Source organism: Loxodonta africana, chromosome 12 (assembly GCF_030014295.1).
Source record: "Loxodonta africana isolate mLoxAfr1 chromosome 12, mLoxAfr1.hap2, whole genome shotgun sequence".
Taxonomy (NCBI): Eukaryota; Metazoa; Chordata; class Mammalia; order Proboscidea; family Elephantidae; genus Loxodonta; species Loxodonta africana.
In genome coordinates, this window is record NC_087353.1 from 94,904,197 (window position 1) to 94,932,190 (window position 27,994).

General features: G+C 47.6%; 1 protein-coding gene across 1 annotated transcript in view; it reads left to right on the forward strand.

Annotated features, from left to right (window-relative positions):
• The window catches only part of SDK1 (sidekick cell adhesion molecule 1), a 363,835-nt gene extending 336,843 nt beyond the window's left edge, over positions 1-26,992 (forward strand). The window contains exons 37-40 of the mRNA XM_064295981.1: positions 3,821-3,958; positions 10,239-10,359; positions 10,532-10,661; positions 26,674-26,992. Coding sequence (XP_064152051.1) covers positions 3,821-3,958; positions 10,239-10,359; positions 10,532-10,661; positions 26,674-26,943 — 659 coding nt within the window. The 3' untranslated portion in view covers positions 26,944-26,992. The remainder of the gene's footprint in view (positions 1-3,820; positions 3,959-10,238; positions 10,360-10,531; positions 10,662-26,673) is intronic.
• The last annotated feature ends 1,002 nt before the right edge of the window (positions 26,993-27,994 follow it).

Sequence of the window (27,994 nt, forward strand, 5' to 3'; positions counted from 1 at the left end):
CAGGGCTGTGACCAGCTGGGGGAGGGGTGAGCCTGTGTCCTATGGCTATCCCTGTGGACAGGAGTGGATGGGGAGGTGCAGGCCCCTATCTGCTTGGGCGGGCCTCTCTTTGTGCGCGCCTCTCTTTGTGCACTGTTAATCCAACAGTCACTAGTGGAGTAGTGCCAGCCCCCAGACTCTGCCCCGGGCAGTGACAGGTGGAGAAGACCAATGTTAGTGAGCTGACAGACATGTCAGTGGTCACCAGTGGTGTGGTCGGCAGTGGGTTGGGTGGGAGAGAAACTGACCCAGGCTGGGGAAATCAGGGGAGGCTTCTCAGAAGAAGGGTCATCTGGGCTGTGTCTTGAGGGAGGCACAGGAGCATGGCCACAGGAGAAGGAGGGAGTGTCACAGAGACAAAGGCCTGGTTATAGTTAAGAGCCTGGGGTGGGTATGGGAGGGTGGAGGTAAGGTCGGTCTCCTGATCCTCCTAAATCCCCACGTGTCTGAGGGCAAGCATTCTCACCACTGGCTGAACCTGGGGATCACCTGGGAACGTTAAAACACCAGTGAGGGCCCCACCTGTGGAGGTTGTGATGGAACTGGCCCGAGTTGGGTCTGGACATCCTTAACTCTGCAGTGATTTTGATGGGCAGCCAAGGTTCCCAGCCACTGCCTGTCTGGGGGTTAATAGAGGGATGGGTTGGAGGACGGTAGCGTGAAGGTGTTTTAGAAAATGTACTGGACGTGCAAAGGGGAGCAGAGAGGTACTAGGTGCTTGCAGACAGAGTCTGGGCCAGAAACGGTGCGAGGCTGAACTGGGAAGGAGTGGGCTCCACTATCCCTCTGCTTTAAAATCAAAACAACGATCCTTCTACTCCCCTGCGTATAGATGTATTTGGGCTGCTGACTGCACTTGTTTAGACTGAAGACATCCTTCTTCCTTCTTTACCTGAGTTTGGAGGAAGGGCTGGTGTGTGCAAGCTGGGGCTCTGGCCCGTGGAGGAGTGGCTGAGGGATGATGTGACCCTAGGGGTCCTCAGCAAGAGGTGGCTGTGAGAAAGGGTTGATGGCCCCCTCTCTCCTTCCATGAATAAGGTTTAGAAGAAGCAGTATTAATTTCTATTATGGAAATTTTAAACATACACGGAAGCAGGGGTATTCTAATGGTAAACCTCCCTTATATAAAAAAAACATCACCCCAATTCATCAACCCAAGACTTGGCTCACTCCATTCACCTATGAACTATTGATAGATATCAATTCACATCAGTCAGTTCTGACTCATGGCGACCCCGTGTGTGCAGAGTAGAACTGCTCCACAGGACTTCCAAGGTTGTGACCTTTAGGAAGCGGATTGCCAGGCCTGTCTTCTGAGGTACCTCTGGATGAGTTTCAACTGCCACCCTTTCAGTTAGTAGTCTAGTGCTTAACCATCTGCGCCACCCAGGGACTCCCCAGATACACACAGCTGAAGGCGAGTCCCCTCATAAGACCATGACTCCTAGTTCAGGGAGATGGTGGCTCTGACGATTTTATAAGTCCCGCTGCCTCCGCAGCACTGGCTGCAGCCACCAGCCGAGCGGCGGTCAGCTTAGTGTGTCTTTTGAGGAGAAGCCGCCTTGCTGGGCTGTTGCCCACCTCAGTATGAGAACCCTGCCCAGCGGGGAAGCCCTTCTCCCCTGCAGCTCTAGAGCCAGGCTCACCCTGGGTGCCTCTGGGTGATCTGTTTGGGGCTCCTTAGACTTGTTAGACAGAGTATAATGTCGGGCCTGCAAACCTGCCTACATCTGTTGGATCCAGAATGCTGCCATCTCCTACGGAGCCGTGTGGTATTCCGTTATCCAGAGCAGATTTCCCCCGTTTAACCCATTGCTCTTCCGAAGGGATATTTCACTCAAGGCTGCTGTGTTGCATGTGGGTCTTGGCAGCCGGGAGGCAGGCCTTGGGCTTTGCCTGTGAGCAGCTTTATGTTCCATCCTGGGCACATTTAGGTTTAAGTTCCTACAGGGAGCACGTAGGAGGCAGTGATAGGACCCTGGGGCCATCAAGCACCCACACGAAACAACTTCCCATTTTCCCGTTCTTAGTAAACAGAAGAAAGCATAAGGAAGCAGAGTATCCCTCTGGGAAGCAGAGTATCCCTCTCAGAAACAGGTTTTTAAATGAAACCTTTTCTATTCATTTCTGAAAAAGCATCTAACTATGGGGCCAGGTGTTAAGCCCCGTTGTGCTGGACACTAGCGTAACCCACAGCCTCTGCAGGGCTCTGACCAGATGGGGAGACCAGCAGGGGAACCACGAGTACGCTTCCATGAGTTTGCAAAGGCAGTTTATATACGAGGTCCTGGCAGACCCAGGGCTTGGCATGGGCAGGAGTCAGACCATGGGGTTCCAGGGGCCAGGTAAGGAAGAAGCTCATACTTTGCCTCCAGCTGATCGGGAACCCATGGAGGGTTTTAGGAGGGGAGCTTTTTTTTATTTCAAAAAGATCTCTTTCGTGGCAGTATAAAGAATGGATTTGTGAGAAAGACAAGAGGCAAGCAGGAAGTGACTGCCTTGGTGCAGACACAAGTGGTGAGGGCCTGAGGCAGGTAGTGGGGGCAGGGCTTCTTACCAGTTCCTTCAAGTTCAAACCACTGCTGAGAATGTCCACCCCAGATATACTGAATCAGGATCTATATTTCAACAAGATCCCTAAGTGATTCTTATGTATAATAAATTTTAAGAACTAGTGCTTTACTAGTGGTTCTCAGAATTGGTCCCTACCAGCATTGTTAGCATCCCTGGGAACTCGTTAGAAATGCAGATGCCCTGCAGAGGTTCTAACCTGACCAAAAGTGTCTGAAGCCCCAGATGGGAGTGACAGAGAAGGGGGGGCTTTCTGGGAGGGAAGTCTCCGCGCTTGGGGAGAAGGGAGTTGGGACACTTAGTGTCCTTCCTTGCTTTAACCCCAGACCACTGTTCTAAGCAGGTGAAGTTAGGAGCAAGTAAGCGTGAAGGGTAGTTTTGATGGGCAGAGTAAGCAGTAGAGAAGTCTACAGAGAGAGCGGGAGCCAGAGGAACCCGAGCCTGATTCCCGTTGGGAAGGTGGAGACTTGCTATGCTGACTCCCAGGCCCTGCCGAGGCACTGACCATGACCTGAGCCTTGTCCCTGGGAATTAGTTAAAACCAGTTGCCATGGTGTCAGCTCCAACTCACGGTGCCCCCACGTATGTCAGAGCAGAGCTGCGCTCCCTAGGGTTTTCAGTGGCTGACTTTTTGGAAGTAGAATGCCAGGCCTTTCCTTCCAGGCACCCCTCGGTGGACTTGAACCACCAATCTTTATGTTAGCAGCTAAGCGTTAGCCATCTGTGCCACCCAGGGACTCCGGAAAAACTAGTCGTTGTTAGTTGCCATGGAGTCGATCCCAGCTCATGGCAACCTCACACGTGTCAGAGCAGAACTGTGCTCCGTAAGGTTTTCAATGGCTGACTTTTTGGAAGTAGATCACCAGGCCTTTCTTCCAAGGCACCTCTGGGTACACTTGAATCTCCAACCTTTCGGTTAGCAGCTGAACCATTTGCATGTTGACTATTTGCACCACCTAGGGACTCTGGGTCGCTATGAATCAGAATTGACTCGATGACAGTGGCTTTTTTTTCAGGGGAGGGGACTCTGGAAACTAGTTAATCAGCCCACCGATAGCCCAGACTGGGCAATGATTCCATCTCACCCGTGCGTGGGGTTGTCATACCCTTCTCCCCGCCCACCCTGGCGCTCTACCCTCCCAGCTCCTGCGGAGGATCCAGCACTTGGAGTTTCTGTGAAGCGTCACGTGTGTATCTGTGCTTTCTCCAGCGGAAGTGGAAGCCCCGTTCTACGAAGAGGGGTGGTTCCTCGTGGTGGTGGGACTCTCCAGCCTGATCGTCATCCTGCTGGTGGCCTTCACCCTGGTCTTACACGGACAAAATAAGAAGTACAAGAGCTGCAGCACAGGTGGGCGTCCTGGCTTCACTTCCCCATCTCCGCACGTGCCCTTGGCACATTGAGCTAAAATGTTTGCATTTTCTTTCCCCTGGATCTGCCATGCCAGCATCCACTTTTCCATCCCCTTTGCCTGTAGGCAATAAAATGGAAGCAGCAGATTCCTCTCTGGAGGCAGCCTGCTATAGTCAAACAGGAACTCCAGACACCGGGTAACCTGGACTCTAGCCGTGGGTCTGCCGGCAAATTAGCCACGGCTCTTGGATAAGTCATGGGGGCCCTTTGGTCTCTCTGGCCCTCAGTTTCCTGATCTGTACAATTGATCAAATGTAATAGTATTCTTGAAGAGGATTAAACATATAAACATTAAACAGGTGGAATACTACACTATTTATCACTGAGAAAATGAACTGGGGCACATGTTCTCAGAAATTCTGGTGTGGCTCATGGAGTGTTCCAGAAACATTACCACGACACAGCCCTTCTTAAGTACTTGAGGTTGTGCTTTTTCTCATACCCAGCGTTTCATCTCTGAGCTCTCTGAGGGTTATTTCACCTTTGTATTCCCAGCACAAGCTCCACGCCTGGCGTATGGTGTTGTTAGTTGCTATCAAGTTGGCTCTGACTCATGGCAATCCCGTGCACAACAGAATGACATGTTGCCCTGTCCTGTGCCATCCTCATGATTGTTGGTATGCTCAAGTGCATTGTTGTGGCCGCTCTGTATTTTGAGTGCCTCCCAACCTAGGGGGCTCATCTTTCAGCACTGTATTGGACAACATCCTGTTCTGATCCTTAGAGTTTTCATTGGCTCATTTTCAGAAGTAGATCACCAGACCTGTCTTCTTAGTCTGCTTTAGTCTGGAAGCTCCACTGGAACTTGTCCACATAGGTGATTCTACTGTTATTTGAAATACTGTTGTCATAGCTTTCAGCATCACAGCAACACAAAAGCTACCATAGTACAACAAACTGAGAGATAGGTGGTGGTATACAGTTATTGTTATAGTTAGGTGCTGTTGAGTCGGTTCCGACTCATAGCATCCCTATGTACAACAGAACGAAATATTTACCCAGTCCTGCACCATCCTCACAATAGTTGTTATGCTTGAGCCCATTGTTGCAGCCACTGTGTCAATCCATCTCATTGAGGGTCTTCTTCTTTTTTGCTGACCTTCTACCTTACCAAGCATGATGTCCTTCTCCAGGGACTGGTCCTTCCTGATAGCATGTCCAGTGTACAAGAGACAAAGTCTAGTCATCCTTGCTTCTAAGGAGCATTCTGGCTGTGATTCTTCTAAGACAGATTTGTTCGTTCTTCTGGCAGACCATGGTATATTCAATGTTATTCACCAACACCTTAATTCAAAGGCGTCAGTTTTTCTTCAGTCTTCCTTATTCATTGTCCGGCTTTTGCATGCATGTGAAGCAATTGAAAACGCCATGGCTTGGGTCAGGAGCACCTTAGTAATCAAAGTGACATCTTTGCTTTTTAATGTTTTAAAGAGGTCTTTTGCAGAAGATTTGCCCAATACAATATGTTGTTTGATTTCATGACTTTTTTTTTTTACTTCCAAGGGTATTGATTGTGTATAAAAGTAAAATGAAATCCTTGACAACTTCAATCTTTTCTCCATTTATCATGATGTTGCTTATTGGCCCAGTTGTGAGGATTTTTGTTTTCTTTAGGTTGAGATGTAATCCCTACTGAAGGCTGTAGTCTTTGATCTTCATCAGTTAGTGCTTCAAGTCCTCTTCACTTTTAGCAAGCAAGGTTGTGTCATCTGCAAAACATAGACTGTTAATGAGTCTTCCTCCAATCCTGATGCTGAATTCTTCATATAGTCAAGTTTCTCGAATTATTTGCTCAGCACACAGATTGAATAAGTATGGTGAAAGGATACAACCCTGACTCATACCTTTGCTGACTTTAAACCACGCAGAATCCCCTTGTTCTGTTCGAATAACTGCCTCTTGATTTACATACAGCTTCCTCATGAGCATAATTAAGTGTTCTGGAATTCCATTCTTCGTAATGTTATCCATAATTTGTTATGACACAGTTGAATGCCTTTGCATAGTCAATAAAACACAGGTAAACATCTTTCTGGTATTCTCTGCTTTCAGCCAAGATCCATCTGACATCAGCAATGATATCCTTCATTCCAAATCTTCTTCTGAATCTGGCTTGAATTTCTGGCAGTTCCCTGTTGATATAATACTGCAACCATTTTTGAAATTATCTTCAGCAAAATTTAATTTTGTATGATATTAATGATATTGTTCGATAATTTCCACATTCTGGTGGATCACCTTCCTTTGGAATGGGCACAAATATGGATCTCTTCCCAGTGGGTTGGCCAGGTAGCTATCTTCCAAATTTCTTGGCATAGACTAGTGAGTACCTCCAGCATTGCATTGGTTTGTTGAAACATCTCAGTTGGTATTCCATCAATTCTGGAGCCTTGTTTTTTGCCAATGCCTTCAGTGCAGCTTGGACTTCTTCCTTTAGTATCATCAGTTCTTGATCATATGCTACCTCCTGAAATAATTGGACATCAACCAGTTCTTTTTGGTACAGTGACTCTTATACTCCTTCCATCTTCTTTTGATGCTTTCTGCATCATTCAGTGTTTTCCGAGTAGAATCCTGCAATGTTGAAACTTGAGGCTTCAATTTTTTCTTCCATTCTTCCAGCTTGAGAAATGCTGAGTGTGTTCTTATATTTTGGTTTTCTAATTCCAGTTCTTTGCACATTTCATTGTAATATTTACTTTATCTTCTCAAGCTGCCCTTTGAAATCTTCTGTGCAGCTCTTTTATGTGATCGTTTCTTCCATTTGCTTAGCTACTCTATGCTCAAGAACAAGTTTCAGAGTCTCTTCTGACATCTATTTTGGCCTTTTCTTTATTTTCTGTCTTTTCAATGACTTCTTATTTTCTTAATGCCATTCTACAACTCGTCTGGTCATCAGTCATTAGTGTTCAATGTGTCAAATCTGTTCTTGAGAAGATCTCTAAATATAGGTGGGATATACTCAAGGTCATATTTTGGCTCTCATGAACTTACTTATCAACCTGAGGGGCTTATCTTCCAGCTCTGTATCAGTCAATGTTCTGCTGGTATTCACAAGATTTTCAGTGGCCAATTTTTCAGAAGTAGACCACCAAGTCCTTCTTCCTAGTCTGTCTTAGTCTGGAAGCTCTTTTGAAACCTGTCCACCATGGGCGACCATGCTGGTATTTGAAATACTGGCCACTGAACAAATCATTGTCATCGGAGAGATGAACAAATGAACAGTGGGTAAGGCCAGCCATAGAAGGGCACAGCCCATATGATTCCATTAATGTGAAGATCTAAACAACCAAAGCTAATGGGTGTTTACAGAAGATAGAATAGGTGTTGCCTCTTGATGCCAAACCAAAAAAACAAACCTGTTGCCATTGAGTCAATTCTGACTCATAGTGACCTGATAAGACAGAGTAGAACTGCCCCACAGGGTTTCCAAGGAGGGACTGGTGGATTCAAACTGCTGACCTTTTGGTTAGCAGCCGAATGCTTAACCACTGTGCCACCAGGGCACCTGCCTCTTGGTGGAGAGATACAAACTGGGAAGGTACATGAGGAATCTATGCGATGCTGGAAATGTCCTGTGTCTTGACGGCAGCTACACAGGTATACACATAACAAAAAGAAGTTAAGTTCTCCACTTAAGATTAGTATACTTTATATATTTATTATATTAGCCTCAATTAAAAAAAACAAGCAAACAAAAACCTCATAATTACCAGTTAGACCACTTCTTTGCATATCCAAAATATAACCAGTCTTGAGACAGTGGCCTATGTTCAGGCCACGTAGCCTTTACCCACGCTGTAACTGAGTCCAAGAATGTGGTGGGCCATGGGGATCACCACGCCAGGTAAAGAGGATCTCTCTGAGCCCAGCTTTATCACTGGAGCTTGCCGTCTGCTTGTCTTTCCTTCTTAGACAGATGGACCCCTGATGAGGGATTCTTACAGAGAGAGACCACAGCCATGTTAGCCCCTGGTCCAGGAGTTGGCCCAAGCAGATTGGCCAACACAGCCATCGGGAGTCATCTGTCATCCTGCTGAATGGGTTAATGAAACAAGGCACATTTGCTTGTGTAATGTGAAGCACTTCACCCCTCCAAGAAAAGACTTATCTTTTCTGTATAAACTCACTTTTAACAAGTGTCTGTAAATCAGATTTTATTCCTGCGGGATTTAAAATGTATGACTGGCACAGCAGCTAGCTGAATTAACACTGTTACAGAACCCTATGTCTAGTGTGTAGACGCTTTCCTTCGCCCTCTTGAAAGCAGACTTGGAGAGACGGATGCGACCTGCAGCTTCTCTACTCAGCCTCACTCTGAAGTATTCATTTAGCATCATAGTTGAAGCCTAGACAAAAAAAAAAAAATGTCTACCAGAATGTCTACTTTGCTGCCTAGGAGACCAGCAGGACTTGAGCCTTTGGTGTCATGGTGCCATTCTAAGCCCTTTCTCCTTGTCCTTCCCATCCTACCGCTCTGGTTTGTGTTCCTTGCTGACATTGTTTTCACCTCCTCACCTGCCTCCACCCTAATTTCCTGCTCACTCTGTTCTATTTGCTTTTTCTTTGGCACACAAATGGAGCATTAAGGGATGTCAGAGGGGTACAAGACCCCAGGACAGAGGGCCCCTCGGGATTTGGAGTTGTCAATGCATTTAACGAGTGTTTATCAAGCCCCTAGTTTGTGCTTAGGCCCCAGCCTAGAGGCCAGGGGTACAGCGGGAAGCATAACAGAAAAAGCCCACGCCTCCCAGAACTGAGAGTCCAGGAGGGGAGGGTGGGAGGTAGACAATAAGACACACGCAGATAGGTTTCTATAAAAACACGTCGGGCGGTATGGCAGCTGAACAACAGTGCAGGCAGAGACTGTGGGATGCTGGGGGATCAGGGAGTTAGGAAGAGGGGACCTTGCTCTGTAGGGTGGTCAGGATGTTCTCCCTGGCATGGTGACACTGGAGCTGTGATCTGGAGAGAGCAAGCTCTGTGGACCCCGGGGGAGGGACATTCCAAGCAGAGGCACAGCCAGGAGGGAGGAGCCTGCTCAGATGTTAAAGGAGCAGTAAGGCCATGCTGTCTGGGGTTGGGGAGGCAAGTGATGGGAGATAGTGTCAGATACATGACATCAGAGTGAAGATGGCATCTGAGAGAAGGTGACATCAGAGAGAAGATGACGCCAGAGAACAGATGGTGTCAGTTGGATAGTGTCGGATAGATGGTGTCAGATAGATGGTATCGGATAGATGTCAGAGAGTAGATGACATCAGATAGATGGTGTCAAATAGATGATGTTGGATAGATGGTGTCGGGTAGCAAATAACATCGGATAGATGATGTCAGATAGGTGGCATCAGATAGCAAATGACATCGGATAAAAGATGTGAGATAAATGATGTCAAATAAATGATGTCAGGTAATGTCAGAGAAGGTAACATCAGAGAGCAGATAACATCACATAGATGCTATTGGATAGATAATCTCAGACAGAAAATAATATCAGCTAGATAACATCAGATAAATGATATCAGATAGATGACGTCAGATAGCACATGGCATTGGATAGGTGATATCAGGTAGCCGATGATAGATGGCACCGGCTAGATGATGTCAGGTAGCAGATGATGTCAGATAGAAGGCATCAGATAGAAGGTCACGTCAGATGATGTCAGATGGATGGGGGCAGGTCAAACCAGGAGGAACATATGGACAATTATAGGACATTGACTTTTGTGCTCAATGCGATGGAAAAGCCATTGGAAAATGTTATATGTAGTTTGCTCATAACTTTATTTTTATCCAGTTGAGTTGCTAAAATATTTTAGAGTATTTTGATCTGTCGTGATAACTTTGCTTTGCACTTACTGTTTTATTATATAGTTATCAATATTTTTATTTTGTAATTTATTAAATACTTAATTTCCCCGATGTTTGAACATGTTATGCATTCTGAGTCCTTTTTCATAAAGTACCAGCAAGAACACCAGCGTTTGGGTATTAGGCAAAATAAATGCCACCGTGGTGATGCAGGCCTTTTGTTCCAGTATCACAGCCACCCTGTGGCTGTTCTCCCAGTTCAGCTCTCCCTACAGCACAAGCTGAGCCAGGCCAGGACTTTGCGTGTAGCAGGACGCAGGGACCAGCCGGCGGCAGGGGCCGGGGGGATCAGTGTGCATTTCAATAAAACATCTGCACTTGCGTTCTCGTTCTCACTCGGGGTTAGGTAAGAGCATCTCCAATATGGAGGAGTCCGTGACCCTGGACAACGGGGGATTTGCCGCCCTGGAGCTCAACAGTCGCCACCTCAATGTCAAGAGCACCTTCTCCAAGAAGAACGGGACCAGGTAGGGCTGCAGCAGCTACACCCGGTGAACTGTGTCTGCCTGGGGGCCTGAGCCACCGGGGCTAGAGTGCTGGCTGAGGACATACCCCCAACCCACCCACCGCCCACCAAATCCCACTGGAATTCCAGCTGTCCTGACTCAGGGTAACTGCCGCACTGTGCCCCCTCCCTAGATCCCCTCCTCGGCCCAGCCCAGGCGGGCTGCACTACTCAGATGAGGACATCTGCAGCAAGTACAACGGGGCTGTGCTGACCGAGAGCGTGAACCTCAAGGAGAAGTCCGTGGACGTGTCCGAGTCCGAGGTGAGTGGCCACAGCCTGCTTCTGGGATGTGACCTCCAAGCCTGTCTTGGGGAGCAGCCCCTGCTGTCTCCAGGGGCCACATGACCTGTCTTATTGGAGTCTCTAAGCAGCCACATGGGGTTAGACAGAGTTACTGAAAAAGGGCCCCACGTTACAGAGGAGGAAAGCAAAAGAAGGGCCAGGTATGAACCCACAGTGCCCTCCAGGCCCCTTAGCTCCCCCACAGAGCTGCTCCAAGACTGAATCACAGGGACAGATCCAGCCGTGACCACCCGCTTCTTAAACACTGAGGACACAGAGGGAGAATGCAGGGCCAGTTGCTGCTGAGTCGGCCCCGACTCCTGGGGACCCCTGTGCGTCCCAGAAGAACTGTGTTCCATAGAGTTTTCAGTGGCTAATTTTTCAGAAGTAGATCGCAGGCCTTTCTTCCAACTTGCCTCTAAGTGGATTCAAACCTCCACCCATCTGGTTAGCAGCCAGGCGTGTCCACCTTTTGCAGCACCCAGGGTCTCCAGCACTGTTTCTAGAAACAAAGCAGAAAATCAGACCAGTTGCTGCTAAATCGATTCCAGCTCATGGAGACCCCATTTGTTAGAAAACTGTGCTCCACAGGGTTTTCAAAGGCTTGATTTTTCAGACGTAGATTGCCAGGCCTTTCTTCCAAGGCACCTCTGGATAGACTCAAACCTCCAACCTTTAGGTTAGCAGCTGAGCACATTAACCATTTGCACTACCCAGGGACTCTGAGAAATGCACTAACCCATTGCTGTCCAGTTGATTCTAATTAATAATAACCCAGTAGGATGGAGTAGAACTGCCCCATAGGGCTTCCAAGGCTGTAGTCTTTATGGGAGCAGATCACCAGGTCTTTTCTCTCCCAGAGTGGCTGGCAAGTTCAAAGCACCAAACTTTCGATTAGCAGCTGAGTGCTTACCATTGCGCCACCAGGGTTCCTTAAGAAAAGCACTAGGCTGGCGTTACTAGGGGTGGCCACCCCAGAGCGGTGCATGGTTTGAATGAGTGGCACACAGACACTGCGTCTGTGAGAGGGACGCATTCACATGCTTTAGGTAGCCCCGGGGGTGACTACGAGAGGCCAGTCCTGACAGAGGAGGCCAGCCAGGCTCAGCAGAGGTCAGCAACTTGCCAAGGTAGGCTTCTGGCCCGAAAGCCCACACTCTTCCCTATTTGCTTTCATGGATACACCCAGTGTTCTCTGGAAGTTACCATAAAACGTGGGGGTCTTTGGGCCCAGTTAGAGTGGTGGTGGGACTGATCCTGCAGGAGGGATAGAACCTGGGAGCCCTCCCCCGCAGGCCCCTGGGCCTGTGCTTCCCCTCTACTTGGCCTCATCATTCCTGCCAGTGGAGCCTTCTGTACTCGCTGCCCTGCATCCCCGTTCCTGTTACTTCTGGAGGAAGGGGATTTATGTGCAGCCACCCCGGGTAGGTGACCAGGGCCAGGCTGAGCCCAACCGGACTTGTCCCATCCTTGCTGAGCAGTTGGACCAGGGAGCTCAGGCCTCGAGAGTACACAGCCACAGCCATGACCAGGCCCCAGGGGCTGCACTTGTGTGCACAGCATGGTGGGAGCATGTGTGCAGAGGTAATCAAAGGTATGGCAGGTGGGGCCTGTGCCCTGAGTGACACTTGGCGGGGGGGAGGGGAGCAGTTTCTGCTGGCCATCACAGTTTCCACTGCCAGCTCTGAGAGATCATTCAGCAATTTAAAACTAATCGCCATAGGTGCTATTTTCCTTAGATACACTGCTGCGAGCCCCCTACCCCCCCACCCATGTCGGGGCATTCTGCAGTCCTGGAACATGGCTTATTGAAGGCCTTCAGTGCTGGGAGCAGGCACGAGCGGACAAGACAACATTTGTCCACAGGAGCCAGGGACGCAGCCTCCAGAGAGCTCAGAGAGTGGTCACCGTGCACACCCCTGGGAAGTTCCCTTTTCCCAAGAGCATTGTCTCAAGTCCCTCACATTTATGAGCAAAAGCCAAAGCAGCAATTAGAGGCATGGTCCCCAGTCAGCTCTAAGCTTCCTTATTTCAGACACACCAAGTGTCTTAGTTATCTAGTGCTGCTATAACAGAAATACCATAAGTGGATGGCTTTAACAAAAGGAAATTTATTCTCTCACAATCTAGGAGGCTGGAGGTCTGAATTCAGGGTGCCAGCTCCAGGGCAAGGCTTTCTCTCCCTGTCAGCTCTGGGGAAAGGTTCTTGTCATCAGTCTTCCCCTGGTCAAGGAGCTTCTCAGCGCAGGGACCCCGGGTCCAAAGGATGCATGCTCTCGGTTCTTCCCTGTCTCTCTGCTCCCTTCTCTCTTTTTTATCTCAAAAGAGATGGATTTAAGACACAACCTAATCTTGTAGATTAAGTCCTGCCTCATTAACATCGCGGAGGTAGGATTTACAACACAAGGGAAAATCACATCACACGACAAAATGGTGAACAATTACACAATACTGGGAATCATGGCCTTGCTAAGTTGATACATATTTTTGGGGGGACACAATTCAATTCATGATACCAAGAGTTCAGGGGGACAAAAATCACCAACCTATTTCTTTGGACACTGGCTCACCCCACCTCTTGGCTTTCATACTCTAAATCAATATTTAATCTGTGATAAGTCTCATCTTCATTTTGACCTCAATCCAGGCCTTATTGAGCCCTGAGGCTCAGTGGAACAGCTTCCTTCAAGTTGTGGTTTGCGGATCAGCTCCGTAGGAGTGGGACAGTGGCCGAGCGCTGAGGTTCATGCTTGCCACGTTCTGTTTGCCAAGGACTTCGGGCTCACGTCCGCGGCGCAGCCTGGACTGAGCTAGCATGGGCAGCCCTGCAGAAGTTGGGCAGGTACATGGGCCTAAAACTGAGGGGTTGTCAAGTGAAGTCCTGCAAAATGGATCTGCCTTTTTGTGACAAGGAAGCAGTGGTCTTCTCGTTTAAGCTGCTTGTACCGAGAGCCATGTGTTGAGAAGGCTCATGACTGCTTTCGAGCAGGGACACCCTGTCCCAGTAGTTAGGGGCAAATCCTCAACGGCACCTGGCCAGTGCCTGTCTTTTGCTCCTGTGTCTGTGCTTTTAGGTTATAGGCATCATGGGTAGTATTTACTGCTTTGAGCATTAGCTCTGCATATGTGGCTATTAACAGTTCCTTGCATGTTGGGAAGGAGCCCTGGTGGCGCAGTGCTGCTAATCAAAAGGTCGGTGGTTTGAACCCATCAGCCGCTCCACAGGAAAAAGATGTGGCAGTCGGTTTCCGTAAAGATTACAGCCCAGGAATCCCTAAGGAGCAGCTCTGCTTTGTCCTACAGGGTCACTATAAGTCAGAATTGACTGGATGACGATGGGGTTATTTTGTTATTCTGTTTGTACGTTGGGTACAAACAGTCGCTATGTTGTACTGAGCACTTGCCAAGGGCCAGACATGATACCAGGCACTTGTGGACATCCCCTTCTTTAACTCTCCCATCAGCCCTGTGAGGAGGAATGATTGTTAGAACACAAAGGCTAAGGTCACCCAGCAAGCAGTTAGGGGAGAGGGATGCAAACCCTGATCTCCACACCACTGTCTCCTCCAGCCCAACTCTGTGGTTGGTGGTCATGATCCTAGAGCACTCAGAATTGAATTCATGAATTCCGAACTATTTGTTCTGGAAAGCATTCTCAAAATCGGTCCGTGGGAATCAGCCAGCCTTTTTCTCCTCTCGCACGTGTGGGTGTTTGAAGATTCAAATTCAGATATTTATGGAGGATTATTAAATGTGCCCAGGCACTGAGCTAGGTACACACACACACATGCGTACACGCACACACACACATACAGTATTTTCTAACTTCCTTTGTGATTTCTTCTTTGATATATTGGCTATTTAGGAGTGTTGGGTTTTCTGTTCTTTTTTTTTCCCCAAGCTTCTTTCTGTTTTGGTTTCCAATTTTGTTCCATTGTGGTCAGACAACATACTAACCTCCTTTTTTCTTTCTTTTTTTTTTTACCATTTCTGGTTCTCCTCATTTCTTCTTGTGGTTTCAAGTTACCATATGGTGTCATTTACTTACTCCATAACAGCTTTGTTGCCACCACCTCCTTTGTGCTGATATATGCTGTAGACAAACAATACATTTATATACATATCATTTTATGCTATTGATTTTTAAATCAGATACGTATAGAAAGGAAAAGAAATATGCAACTATACTGCCTTTTATAATTACCTATATAATTTTTTTTTTTTTTTTTTTTATATAATTACCTTTGTTGGTGCTCTTTGTTTTTTCATGTGGATCCAATTACTGTCTGATGTAACTTGTTTTCTGCTTGGCAATCTCCTTTAGTGTTTCTTGTAAGGTGAGTAAGCTAGCAACAATTTTTTTTTCTACTTTTGTTTTTCTGAGAATGTCTTTATTTCACCTTCCTTTTTCAAAAGAGTTGTGTTGGATATAAGATTGTTGGTTGACAGTTTTATTTTAGTACTTTGGATATGTTACCCCAATGCCTTCTGTCCTCCATGTTTCTGATTAGAGGTAAACTTTTATGATTACTGGGGTTCCTTTGTATGGGATGAGTCATTTTTCTGTTGCTGGTGTCAAGATTTTCTTTTTGTGTTTGCTTTTCTGTATTTTGACTATGATATATCTGGGTGTGGATCTCTTTGCATTTATCTTATTTTGACTTGGTTGAGCCTGTTCAGTGTATAGATTAATGCTTTTCATCATATTTGGGAGGTTGTAAGTCACTATTAAGTCCAGTTTTTTTTCTGCTTCTTTCTCTCTTTTCCTTCTGGTATTCCCATTACACATATGTTGCTGAACTTTTTGCTCTACCATATTTCTTAGAGGCTGTGCTTATTTTTCTTTATTCTTTTTTTTTCCTCTCACTTGTTCAGATTGTACGATCTTAATTGATATATCTTCAACTTCACTGATTCTTCTTCTGGTTCCAATCTACTGTTGAGCCCCTTTAGTGAATTTTTCATTTCAGTTGTATTTTTTAACTCCAAAACTTCCTTTTTTTTTTTTCTATCTCTTTATTTATACTTTCTTCTCGGAGTGACATTGTCATCATACTTTCCTTTAATTCTTTAAGTATAATCATAACAGCTGTTTTTGATGCCTTTTTTTTTTTTTGCTTAGTCCAACATTTGGGCACACTCAAAGGCATCCTGCTCCCCCCACTCCATGTAGATCATACTTCCCTGTTTATTTTGCATATCTCTCATAACATTTTGTTTAAAACAAGTCATTTGAGACAATATATTGTAGAAACTCTGGGTACTGATATGTACCCTTCCCCCACCCTGAGGCTTGTTATTTTTTACTCATTTGTTTAGTGATTTGGCTGAACTAGTTAAACGAAGTCTATTTCCCCCGCAGTGTGCAATCTCTGATGTTGCTCCTCAGACAGCACAGCCTTGGGCATGCCTACCATCTCCCAACCACCTGGGATGGCTGTTGCTTTACCTGGGCTTTCTTCTGGACTGTCTCTTTTTATGATCTCCCATTAAGCCTATAGTGGTCTGCCACTATTGGTATTACACCCAGCTGTTAGCCTCCACTTTTGCTAGCTGTATTGTTTAATTTTAATTATTGTCTGATGCTTTGAGACACAAATTGCTCCACAATGTGATCCAGTTAAAGCTCAGCCCTTTTGCAGAGGCAGGGTGTTGTCAGTCTTTGAGGCTTGTTCTGACCACAGGAGGGTTCTCAGCTGTTTCTCAGCAGTCTCTTTTCCCTAGTTCTCTCTGTTAAGCTTCTAGCTGGTCTATTGCTTCACTTGTTGCTATCATAGAACTGCCACCTTCTTTCAATTTCTCAGCCTTAAGATCTCCATTAGGAGTCACTGAGTGATTCAAATGGTTAAGCACTGGATTACTAATTAAAAGGTTCATGGTTCAAACTCACCCCGAGGTACCTCTGAAGACAGCCTTGGTGATCTCTTCCAAAAGGTCATAGCCTTGAAGAGCCTATGGTGGAGATCTACTCTGCACACATGGTCTTGCCATGAGTGGGAATCCTCCATGGCAACTAATAACAACAGCAAAATCTCCATTGTTTTTAAAAATGTCCTTGAGCGTGAACATCCTTATGATCTGTTCCAAATAAAGTCTGTCTCGTAAGGCAGAGCTGTGGCACTTTCTGTTTGGAAGAACCTCTGTGCTACTGCCACAGAGCTGGGGGTGGGCACAGCAGCTGTCTTCTCCTGAAGTGACACACCTGCTATATAACCAGGGCACTGGTTAGAGATGGTAGCCTCTGGTCTTCTGGGCTAGCCCCTTCTGGCGTACAGCCTCAGCCCTACAAGCCAGCTGGGAGGGGGCAATCGGGGTCCACTATTCTTGGCCCGCCACACCTAGTGTACCCTTCCATCCTACAGGTAGAGGCTGGGTGGGGAAAAGGAACCATAGTTTCTTGATCATGCCTGCCTAGAACAGAGTTTCTGCAACATGGATCTGGGGGAGGGGGAGGGGAGGGGAGGATAAGAGATGCTGACAGCCTCCCCTGACCCCAGTTTGGGAGCTGAAAAGAGAGGGAACCCTGTCTATTTGGCCACACCTGACCAGAGGAGAGCTTCTGTCACAGTGAGCTGGGGAGTGTGAGGATGGAAACAGGTCATGGTTCAAATGCCATAGACTCTTGCTGCTCTTACTGAGATTTAATAGATTTTCCTGAATAAATGTCTCTCCAGTTGCTATATGCCCTTCGGACCATTTCCAGAGACTTTAAATGGCTGTTTATAAAATAATTTTCACCAGCTGAATCATTGTACCACCGGGGAGAGGGTCCCCTGAGTGCCTCACAGTTCCATTCTGGAAGCATCTTTTGCATCCATGAATGATGACTTTGACATTCAGAGGGGACCGATATGAAATGTGGGTTAAGTTCTGACGTTCATTTCCTAATGTAGCCTGAACTTCTGGCCTGGCTCTTTAACCTCAAATCTATAGAAACAGAATCAAGTTACAGAACTATAGATAAGGGCCTTAGAGATAAGCCGAGGTCACAGAGTGCACACTAGTGTTGCTGAACAGTAGAATAAAACCAAAGGCTGCAATGCTCGTTTTCATATAAGACTATGTAATAAATGATTGAATTTAGTTGGAGATGTAAGATGTGTATCTTCCCTACTGGAATCAGTTTATGGATTTAAATACATCGTAAATGAGTAGCTGGAGAATAAAGGGGAATTTGCCTTGTTTGCCCTGGGTTCAGGTTAATGATTTGACACAATGTAGATGCAGCAGTGAGGAAAGTAAGGCCATCTGTCTTAGTTATCTAGTGCAGCTATAACAGATATACCACACAGGGGTGACTTTAACCAACAGAAATTTATTTTCTCACAGTTTAAGAGGCTAGACGTCAAATTCATGGCACCAGCTCTAGGGTAAGGCTCTCTCTCTTTGAGCTCTGGGGGAAGGTCCTTGTCTCTTTTCAGCTTCTATTCCTAGGTTCCTTATGCATCGTGTGGCATGGATCTTCCCTTCAGTGTTTGCTCCTTTGCTTGCTTGCTTGCTTAATACCTGCTCTTTTATTTCTCAAAAGGGATTGACTTAAGGCACACCCTACACTAATACTGCCTCACTGACATAACAAAGAAAACCCATTCCCAAGTGGGATTATAACCACAGGTATTTAAAAAAAAAAAAAAAAGATGTCATATAGTCAATTCTGACTCAAAGGGACCCTATAGGACAGAGTAGAACTGCCCCGTAGGGTTCTTAAGGGGCAGCTGGTGGATTCAAAATGCCAACCTTTTGGTTATCAGTCAAGCTATTAATTACTGCCCAACTTGGGCTCCTACCACTGGTATAGGGGTTAGGATTTGCAGTACATTTTTGCAGGGTACACAATTCAATCCACAGCACCATCTATGACTGGGAAGCTCCTCCTGGCCTCCTTCTGGTCACCTGTCTTGTCTGGAGCCCCGGGGAGATGGGCTAGAAATTGCAGGAGTTAGAATATAGAAGGGTTCTTTTGAGAAAATAACATTTCACTAATAGTGACTCCACCCTTCTCTCATTGGGGTATTTTTAACCATTTCCAGAAGGCTTGTTAAATTGAAAATTCTGAGAGTCCCAGACACACAGAGCCTGCCTGGTGGAGGCCGCTCTGAATGATTCTGAGTCACGTGGCACAGGCTGGGGCCCTTTATGTCCCTCTGGTTAGAAATAAGAGGCTCCATCGCTGCTTTTTCACATGGCTGCTTATGAATTACATGATTACCGCTATTGAAACCACATTTTAAAAAATGGTTTTCCAAATCCAATCAAACAGTTTTAAAAATCTTCCTGGTTTTACCTGACTCAGACCAGCCCCTTTGTACCTAATTAATTCCCTAATAATAGCTACATCTTTCATCTTGCCAATATAAAACCAAGCACATTGAGATTATCTCCATTAGCTGCATGCCAGGCATCTGTGCATCTTTACAAACTCTCCAAGTCCGCCCGGTACCTTGTCCAGTCACAGGGTGTCCTTTCACAGTTTCCTGGAAAACCAGCACCCACTTCATCCACAGAGGAAACTTTAAAATAAAAATGAAACAAAATGGAGCCTGCAGTATTTCCTTTTTGTCAATAACTCTAACTCACTAAAATATATCCCCATTACAGAACAATAATGTCACATAAAAAATAAACAGAGCAAGGGGCAGAGGAAGAATGGCATTTTAACACCGTGCAATATAGGGGCTGAGCAGGTGCCAAAAGGTGCAGCTTTAGCTCCAGCTCTGCCTGGCACTTCTTTGTCATATGACCCTGGGTGGGTTCTCATTTTTCTGTCCTACACGAAAAGCAAGAAGCAAAAATACCCCCTCTTGGTCTCTTGTCTCTGCTTCTTTCTGCATGATGGCTGTATTCTCACAAACGGGCTTTCAGAGCCTCTTGCCTGGATGTATGGCCCTGGCGGCTCCAGGCTCACAAACTCCCAGCTTCCTCCTCATACACAAACTTGTCTCTTCCAACTGCAGGGTGAAAAGTCCCAGGAGAGATTCCAATTGGCTCAGCTTCAGTCACATGCCCACCCATTAGCCAACTGCAGTTTTCTGAGGGCAGAGCTATTCAAATCACCTGACAGGGAAGGATTGTTTATTTTCAAAGAGGGGTATAGCTCAGACATGAACACTGGGGTGTCACTGTGAGCTAGACAACCCCTCCTAATTTGTGTCTCCTGCCAGGACCCTTTCTTAAACCAAAAAAACCAAACCAGTTACTGTCTAGTCAGCTCCGACTCATGATGGTCTGATGTGTGTCAGAGTAGAACTGTGCTTCTATGGTTTTCGATAGAGATTTTTTTGGAAGTAGATGACCAGGTCTTTCTTCCAAGGCACCTCTGAGTGGATTTGAGCCTCCAGCCTTTCAGTTAGCAGCCAAGCATTTGTACCACCCAGGGATCTGTCATAGGCCCCTCTCTTGATACTATAGAACTTTTAGATCTTTGACTGAGAAAATACATAATGATATAGAGCTACTTAGAAGTCTTGGGTGAAATTGTGTTTTATTAATCACGTAGACACACACTCACATATAGGACATAGACACGTTCATTCCCTAAGTAGCACTGGGAATACTCCATACTCTTAGACACACAAGTTCCTATCATAACTCAGAGGTCCCTTCCAGACGGCCCCTAGGTCCCACCTGCCACTATGAACACTGAGTCTTTATAACCTGAACAGCTACAGAAGGAGGAAGGGGTGGGCCAGGGGACAAAGAGAATGGAGAAATGCAAGAAGCTGCCACCAATTGGGTGCCTGCCAGACTTAGTGAAAAGGAATTGAGAGCACAAATTACCACTGAAGTTGACAATCTCTCGACCACTCCTGGAGACTTCATATAAACCCACCCCGAGAAGCAGCCTTCCTCTGCCTTTTATAAGTGGTTGAAGGTGTCCCCAGTGTGTTACTCCCAGCTGCAATTGAGTTGACTCCGACTCATGGCAGCCCTGTGTGTGTCAACGGAGAAGCGTGCTCCATAGGGTTTTCAAAGGCTGTGAGGTTTCAACAGCTGTGATCTTTTGAAAGGTGCCTCTGGGTGGACTTGAACCGCCAACCTTTTGGTTAGCAGCTGAGCACTTAGCCATTTCCACCACTCAGGAACTCCAGCAAGGCTTTATTTCTTCCACCTTTGGCTGGGACATCAGTGCTAGGCCTGGCCACATCTGATCCCCAGCCAGCATCACCCTGAGAAGGCAACTTCACTTCCAAGACCTCAGTTTCTTCAGACACAGTATGAGAGGGTTGAGTCTAGTTGCTATTTCTCACATTTTTCCATCAGAATATCCCTTCTGGTTAAGGAGCCCTGGTGGCACAACAGTTAACTGCTCAGTTACTAACCAAATGTTTGGCAGTTCACGGCTCCAAGGGAAAAAGACCTGACAACCTGCTCCCATAAAGGTTACAGCTTCAAAAACCCTATAGGGCAGTTCTACTGTGTCACATGGGGTCTCCATGAGTCAGAGTCGACTCAGTGGCACCCAACAACAATATCAGGTCATGGTAAGCCAGGTGAACTGGGAGGACCCTGGGGCACCTGAAGACGCAGTCTGACAAGAGTGAACATCTTGAGTCTTATCTTTGATCTTCAGATGATAATAAACCCTGTGCCCAGTGCATGAATCCTGGGACTAAATCACAGCAGTCCACTTCTGCGTGTTCTGGGACTTTCTCATGAGAAGTGATGCCTTCAGTGTATCTCAACATGTGTTCATTTTCCCTAAGCCTCAGGAAATTTAGGACCAAATCCAGTGTCTGAAGAAGCAGGGGCTCGTGGCAGAGATTCCTTCAGCTTCTTTTGGCTGATCTTTGTTCTCTTTGCTTCCTGTCTTAGTCTGCACTGAGCTGTCCCTTGTAAGCCACTTCAAGGCCTCTAGAAAACAGATGAAGACGAAATCTTAAACAACAGCCCCAAATACAGTCCATGATCTTTTATCTGAAACCCTTGAGGCCAGACAGACCCAAGAATTGGGTGTTTTTCAGGTTTTGGAATATATCACGTAGGATGTAACACCTGCAGCTGGGCTGGGCAGCACTCCATAATCAAACACACAAATATTTCTGCAGCAAAATATGCCAATATTCACACCAAGAGGACTAAAAAATGCCTGGGAATGGCCTTCATAAGGTCAGTTCAGGGTTAGCTGCTGAATTGGTGTCCTGAGGCTATCTAAAAAACCCCATATACTGGGCGCCTTGTAACAATACAAAGTTATTGTCTCACAGTTCTGGAGGCTGGAGTCTGAATGCAGGGTGTCGGCAGGGTCTGGCTCTCTGGAATATCCTTTCTTGCCTCTCCCAGCTTCTGGTAGCCCCTGGCATTCCTTGGCTTGTAGAAGCAGCATAACTCCATCTCTGCCTCCATCTTCATGTGGTGTCTTCCCTCTGTCTGTCTGTCTCTCTGTCCTCTTTTTATAAGAACACAAGTCACATAGGATTAGGGCCCACCCTACTCCAGTATGGCCTCCCGTTAACCTAACAAATCACATCTTCGAAGACCCTATTTCCAAACGAGGTCACATTCACAGTTACTGGGGGTGAAACCAAAACCAAATCCATTGCCGTCGAGTCAATTCCAGTTCATAGCGACCCCGTGGGAGGGAGTAGAACCGCCCCACAGAGTTTCCAAGGAGTGCCTGGGGGATCTGAACTGCTAACTTTGCGGTTAGCAGCCGTAGCACTTAACCACTGCACCACCAGGTTTTCTTACTGGGGGTTAGGAACTGTAAAAATGGCGTGGGAGTGGTGTCTGACCTCCTTGTCTAACTTCACAGGGGGGAGAAGAATCAAGATCAGTTGCCCAAGGCTGACTTCTATAAGGCAGAGGTCAGACATGCCTCCTTGTCTCTGCCATCTTAACCAATTCTGACACCAACCGTCCCTCCCACGGCACTCTCTACTTCTGTGCTGGGTTGGATAATTCACTGCAGTGGCCACGCAAAACTCACAGACAATACTCGTGATTATGGGACTTACGAGGGAAGTAAGAGTTTACAATTCAGGCTCAGGAACACTCAGGATACAGTTCTTCCATCGGGACAGCCTCTTCCCAGCTGTGCTGAAGGCACACCTCTCTCTGGCCCCTTGGCCTCTGTCCTGCTCAGGCAAGTGTTACAAAGTCCTTCAGGCCCTCAGCCTCTGTGCTGCCTGGGCAAGTGTTCCAAAGCTTTTCTAGCTCTGCCAATAAGTGCCCAGAGGCACTCCACTCTACCAGTGAGCCAGGAAACCCACTGCACCATCCCTTGCCAGTCTCTCCTGCTGGTCTCTCCTGTGTCTCTCCTGTCGCTACTCTCTGCAACCACTTCTCACTGTCATCAGTGTTACAGTTCTCTCTTTCGGTCCCAGGAGCTTCTCAGCGCAGGGATCCCGGGTCCAAAGGATGCACTCTCCACTCCTGGCTGTTCTTTGGTGATGGTGGGATCCTCTCTCTGCTCTGGAATTGGCTCTTTTAAGCCTAGCAGGATGGCAAAGCCGACCAGTCACCTGGGTGGGAGTTACAAGGCCATGGTGAGAAAGGCCACAGAAAAGTGATCCATCACACCTCAGGCCACCCCCTGGCTTTTCTAGCCATGGTGCTTTCACATTTGGAGGATAAGTTCCGCCTCCCAATTATTTTACCAGTTCAAAACGATCATAAACTATTAGTTCTTCAGTAGGGCAAAGAGTCTACAGGGTGAGGTTACTCAGGTACCAGCCATTCAAGTCTGCTGCAGGTGTCCATCTGATCTGGTCAGGTTCTCCAGTAAGTTGGTCTCGTTATCACCCTTTCTGGCGTCTGATAAAATTTAACCAAGAGAAGATTATCCCCTGGCTCTGTGCCTCATGAGGTATAAACATAGCAAAAGCTTTAAGGGACTTTAGGCTCAGCCACAGTGCTGGAGTCCAGCAGCTCTTCCCCTTTAGTCCACTCCTTCAAAAAAAAAATTTTTTTTTTCGCACTTACAGCTTCTGCACTTACAGTTTTTACAATCTCAATTAACCCTGTTAACAGTCAGTACTCACAGTTGAATCGTACAATCCTATCAGCACCTGCTCCACTGTCTCTTCCCCAGACCCATCAGGAAAAGAGGAATCTATTCAGTGGGGATCCTCCCTTGTCCCCCTCATTTAGTGGAAGTGCACCCAGGAAAGCGTGCAAGCCAGCCACTTCACACCTTTATCTCTCTCATTTTAGAGAGCCAATGTTTAAATTGCCCGCCCCTACCAAACCAGTTTTTGTTTGTTGTTTGTTTTAATCAAATCACTACTCTGAGGACACAAGCATGTTCCTTGGTCTTGAAGAACCTTCTGTTCCATTTGGAACTTTGAACATCGACGTCCATAAGCAAAGTCCAGTCCAAAGCAAGCCATCAAATTGCAGCAATCCGTACCAGCCATGGGAACCCTGGTGGCGTAGTGGTTAAGTGCTAAGCCTGCTAACCAAAAGGTTAGCAGTTCAAATCCACCAGGCAGTTCTACTGTGTCCTATAGGGTTGCTATACGGTCGCTATGAGTCCAAATGGACTCCAGGGCAACGGGTTTGGTTTGGGTTTTCTTTTTTTTTTTTTTTTTTTGGTACCAGCCATGGTGTCAAACGTTTTTCTCTTCATTCAGTTGGGTTCTGGTCAGCTCATCCCTAGCCATCCAAGCTAGGTCACAATGGGTAGCAGTCTTAGGCTCGAGAGTTCACACATACCTCCCGGCACTTCAGATAGCCCCTTCACACTCTCTCATTCCCTGCCCGCTTGAGGTAGGTCAGTGGGTTCCACCAGTAAACTTAGGCATCCACACACAACTCCCTTTACTTCTGACCAGCCAGCCCTTCCTCTCTCTCTCATCCCTAGTCCCCATGGGCTAGGTCAACGGGTACATGTCCAAATTCAGCCATCTCTTCACTGCTGCATTTCTCCCACTTCCACTCACGAGTGGACCCAGGTGGTCACCACATGCAAGCAAACCAAGCTATCTACTTGCCGGCTCCCTTTAACCTTTAGCCCTGGAAGGGGGTTCCTTCTGACGGACACTGACTTTTCCTGCCTTGATACATCTAACAGCAAACCAATTGCTTGAAATTCAAAAAGCAAAACAGTCACTTTTTTTTTTTCCTGCAGGTCCTTCCTTCAAATACAAATCTCCAGTTCTTTCAGCACTTCTGGGTGGTTCTCTGCCACTGCTTCTCACTGCCTTCGGTGTTACAGCTCTCTCTCTCTCTCTCTCTTTATCTCTCGAGTCTAGAAGCTTCTCAGCACAGGGACCCCAGGTCCAAAGAACACGTTCTCCACTCCTGGCTATTCTTCCTTGGTGGTGGTGGAGTCCTCTCTCTGCTGTGGAATTGGCTCTCTTTTAAGCCTAGCAGGATGGCAAAGCTGTCCAATCCCCTTGGGGGGCCGCAGTCACCTTATTGCACAGTCCCGCACTATCACTGGGGTGTGAATTACAAAACCATGGCTAGAAAGACCACACAAAAGCGATCCATCTCACCTCAGGAATTTAGTATGTCTTTTTGGGGGACACAATTCAGATCACCCAAGCCAAACCAACTGCCATCGAATCAGTTTCGACTGATGGTGGTCCCAGGTGTGTCAGATTGGAACTGTGCTCCGCAGGATTTTCAATGGCTGATTTTTCAAAAGTAGATACTCCAGGCCTTTCTTCTGAGGTGCCTTTGAGTGGACTCGAACCTCCAACCTCTCGGTTAGCAGCTAAGCGTGTTAACTATTTGCACCACCCAGGGACTCCAAATTCAATCCCTAACACCTGCCATAACAGCACCCAGGGCACATTTTGCCACCAAATGGCTTACAAAAAGGGTTTTGGAATTACTAATAGAGGGTTGTGAACCTGTTCAACCGAAGCCAAGGATGCTACCAGAGCTGGCACTGAGTCCCCCTGTGTGCTGACGCTGCAGGTCCCAGGGGTTCTGAGGCTCCCCTGTTGATGGAAATGTTCACATCTGCCTCCACATTCTCCTTCGTCAGTCTTTCAAAGGGCTGAAGATAGCCCAAAAGACCGTAACATTGAATTTTGCTTTAGGAAAATTAGCAGAGAAATCGCGTGGACTAAGTGCTCTTAAGGGATGGTGCTGAATCATTTCATGAAAAGAAAAATAAAAACTTGAAGGGACTGTCCTCCAACACCTATGGGCTGCCCAGCTCATCCTCCAGTGTTTCTGACCTGGGGGCTGAGCCGTCAGACCTGAGGTGCAGGGCAGGGGTGCAGAGGCCTGTTAGGATTATTTGTGCTGCAGTGGCTCCTTCTGCAGACCCACCACGGTCTTTGTTTGCTGGGGGGAGGTTAGGTGACTATCTGGGGGAAGCATGGAGGACTCGCCGTCCCCTCCTCTACACTCCCACTTCACTTTGGTCTGCAGCTGCCTCAGGCAAGCAAAGCTAAGACCTTAGGCCTTTCCCACACCTGCTTCTCTTCATTGTACTAAAAGGACAGACAGATGGAGTGTCCTCTTGGAATGGCAGTGACCAGATGCCGTGTAGACTTCTCACATGGCTGGGGAGCCGTGTAGACCACTCCTGGGGCAGGGGAACGTGTAGATTGCCCCTGGGATAGGGCAGCCTTGTAGACTACCCTGGGGCAGGGATGCTGTGTATACTGCCTCTGGGGCAGGGGAACCATGTAGATTGCCCCTGGGGTAGGGGAGTTGTGAGGACCACCCCCGTGCAGGGAAGCCGTGTGGACCGCCCCTGGGCAGGGATGCCGTGTGGACCGCCCCTGGGCAGGGATGCTGTGTGGACCGCCCCTGGGCAGGGATGCTGTGTGGACTGCCCCTGAGACAGGCATCCTGACTGCGCTGGGGACCAGCCAATAAGGAGCAAGAGCCCAGAGAGCTCCTGGCTGCCAGCCCGCAGCATGGCGAGGGCTGAGCTGAGCCAGCACTGGACATGGGGCTGAGAGCAACCCGGGGAGCTGGGTTCTCACCTGAGTTCCATGTGGGGTGCTTGGGGGAATACCGGCGTTAGCAGGTGCCAGGCACCCCCCCCCCCACCTTTGTGTGAATAACAGCGTCCCTCTCCCTGCAGGCCACTGACTCTGACTACGAGGACGAGCTGCCCAAGCACTCCTTCGTCAACCACTACATGAGCGACCCCACCTACTATAACTCCTGGAAGCGCCGGCCCCCCAGCGGCAAGGCCCCGGCACCCTACCGCTACGAGGAGTGTGAGGCCAGTGAGCCCGGGTCCCGCTTCCAGACGGTGGTCACCACGCAGAGCTCGGGCGGCGTGTACACGCCTGGGGGCCCGCAGCCCGGCGCCCGCACGCCGCTCACTGGCTTCTCCTCGTTCGTGTGAGCAGAGCTGCCGGGCTGCTATCAGGGTACAACAGATGTGGACACTCACATGTCTATTTTTTTTAAGACAATCAACTCCGACAACTTGAGCTGAGGTTTTTGTTTCAAAAAAAAAAAAAAATTCTGATAAGTGATGCTTTTAACTACTTGTGAATATTAGATTTCAATTAGAATGGTTTTTTTAATGGCTTTTTGTAACATCACTGCAGGAAGCAGATTTCGTTCCTTTTTCTTTTCTTTTTACGAGAAGGTGTATCTCCCTGGTGCACTGGCATTCGGCACCTCTGTGACTTCGGGGAACCTCGGAGCTCCTCGGTCCTGGGCTCTCCATCCTAAAGTCCATCTAGGAAGGCTAGGGGGGCATGGGGGGAGGGTGCAGGGAAATCTCAGAGCCACCTCCTGGCCGACTCCTTTCTCTCTTCTACCTCCTCTTTGGACGAGCCAGCCGAATCTCATTCTCCTCCATCTGCCGACATCTTCCGGCTACAGCTCACTCCTGGGGCTCCAATCCCAAACGTTTCACCTTTTGACCCAACTTCATGCCCTTCTGAAATACCCTCCCTCAGCAGCCTCTAGGGGCGGAGACAGCTCTAAGGTTCCAGGCAAGGAGGCACGCCAGTCTAAGATAAGGTGGTCCCCTTTGGTCCCTGTTGAGATACCCCATTGCATTCGTTGACATTGTAGTGGTAAAATATTTGGGGCTCCCCCTCCTTTAAGCATAACAGAAAGGAGCTTGGTTTGTGCAAATGGTTAAAAACTCAGCTGCTGACCGAAAGGTTGGTGGTTAGAACCCACCAGCAGCTCCCTGGGAGAAAAGACCTGGCAATCTGCTCCCGTAAAGATTACAGCCTAGGAAACCATATGGGGCAGGTCTACTGTGTCTCATGGGGTCGCCATGAGCTGGAATCGATTCAGTGGCACCCAATGACAACAAACGTGGTAGTACAGGAGCAGGAAGCCTACCCCAAGGCTGAGGGCCACTCTGCCAGTTCTTACTGAGCTAGTCCCTCCACGTGAACATAGTTCACTCGGCTCTGCTAAGCAAGAGGAAG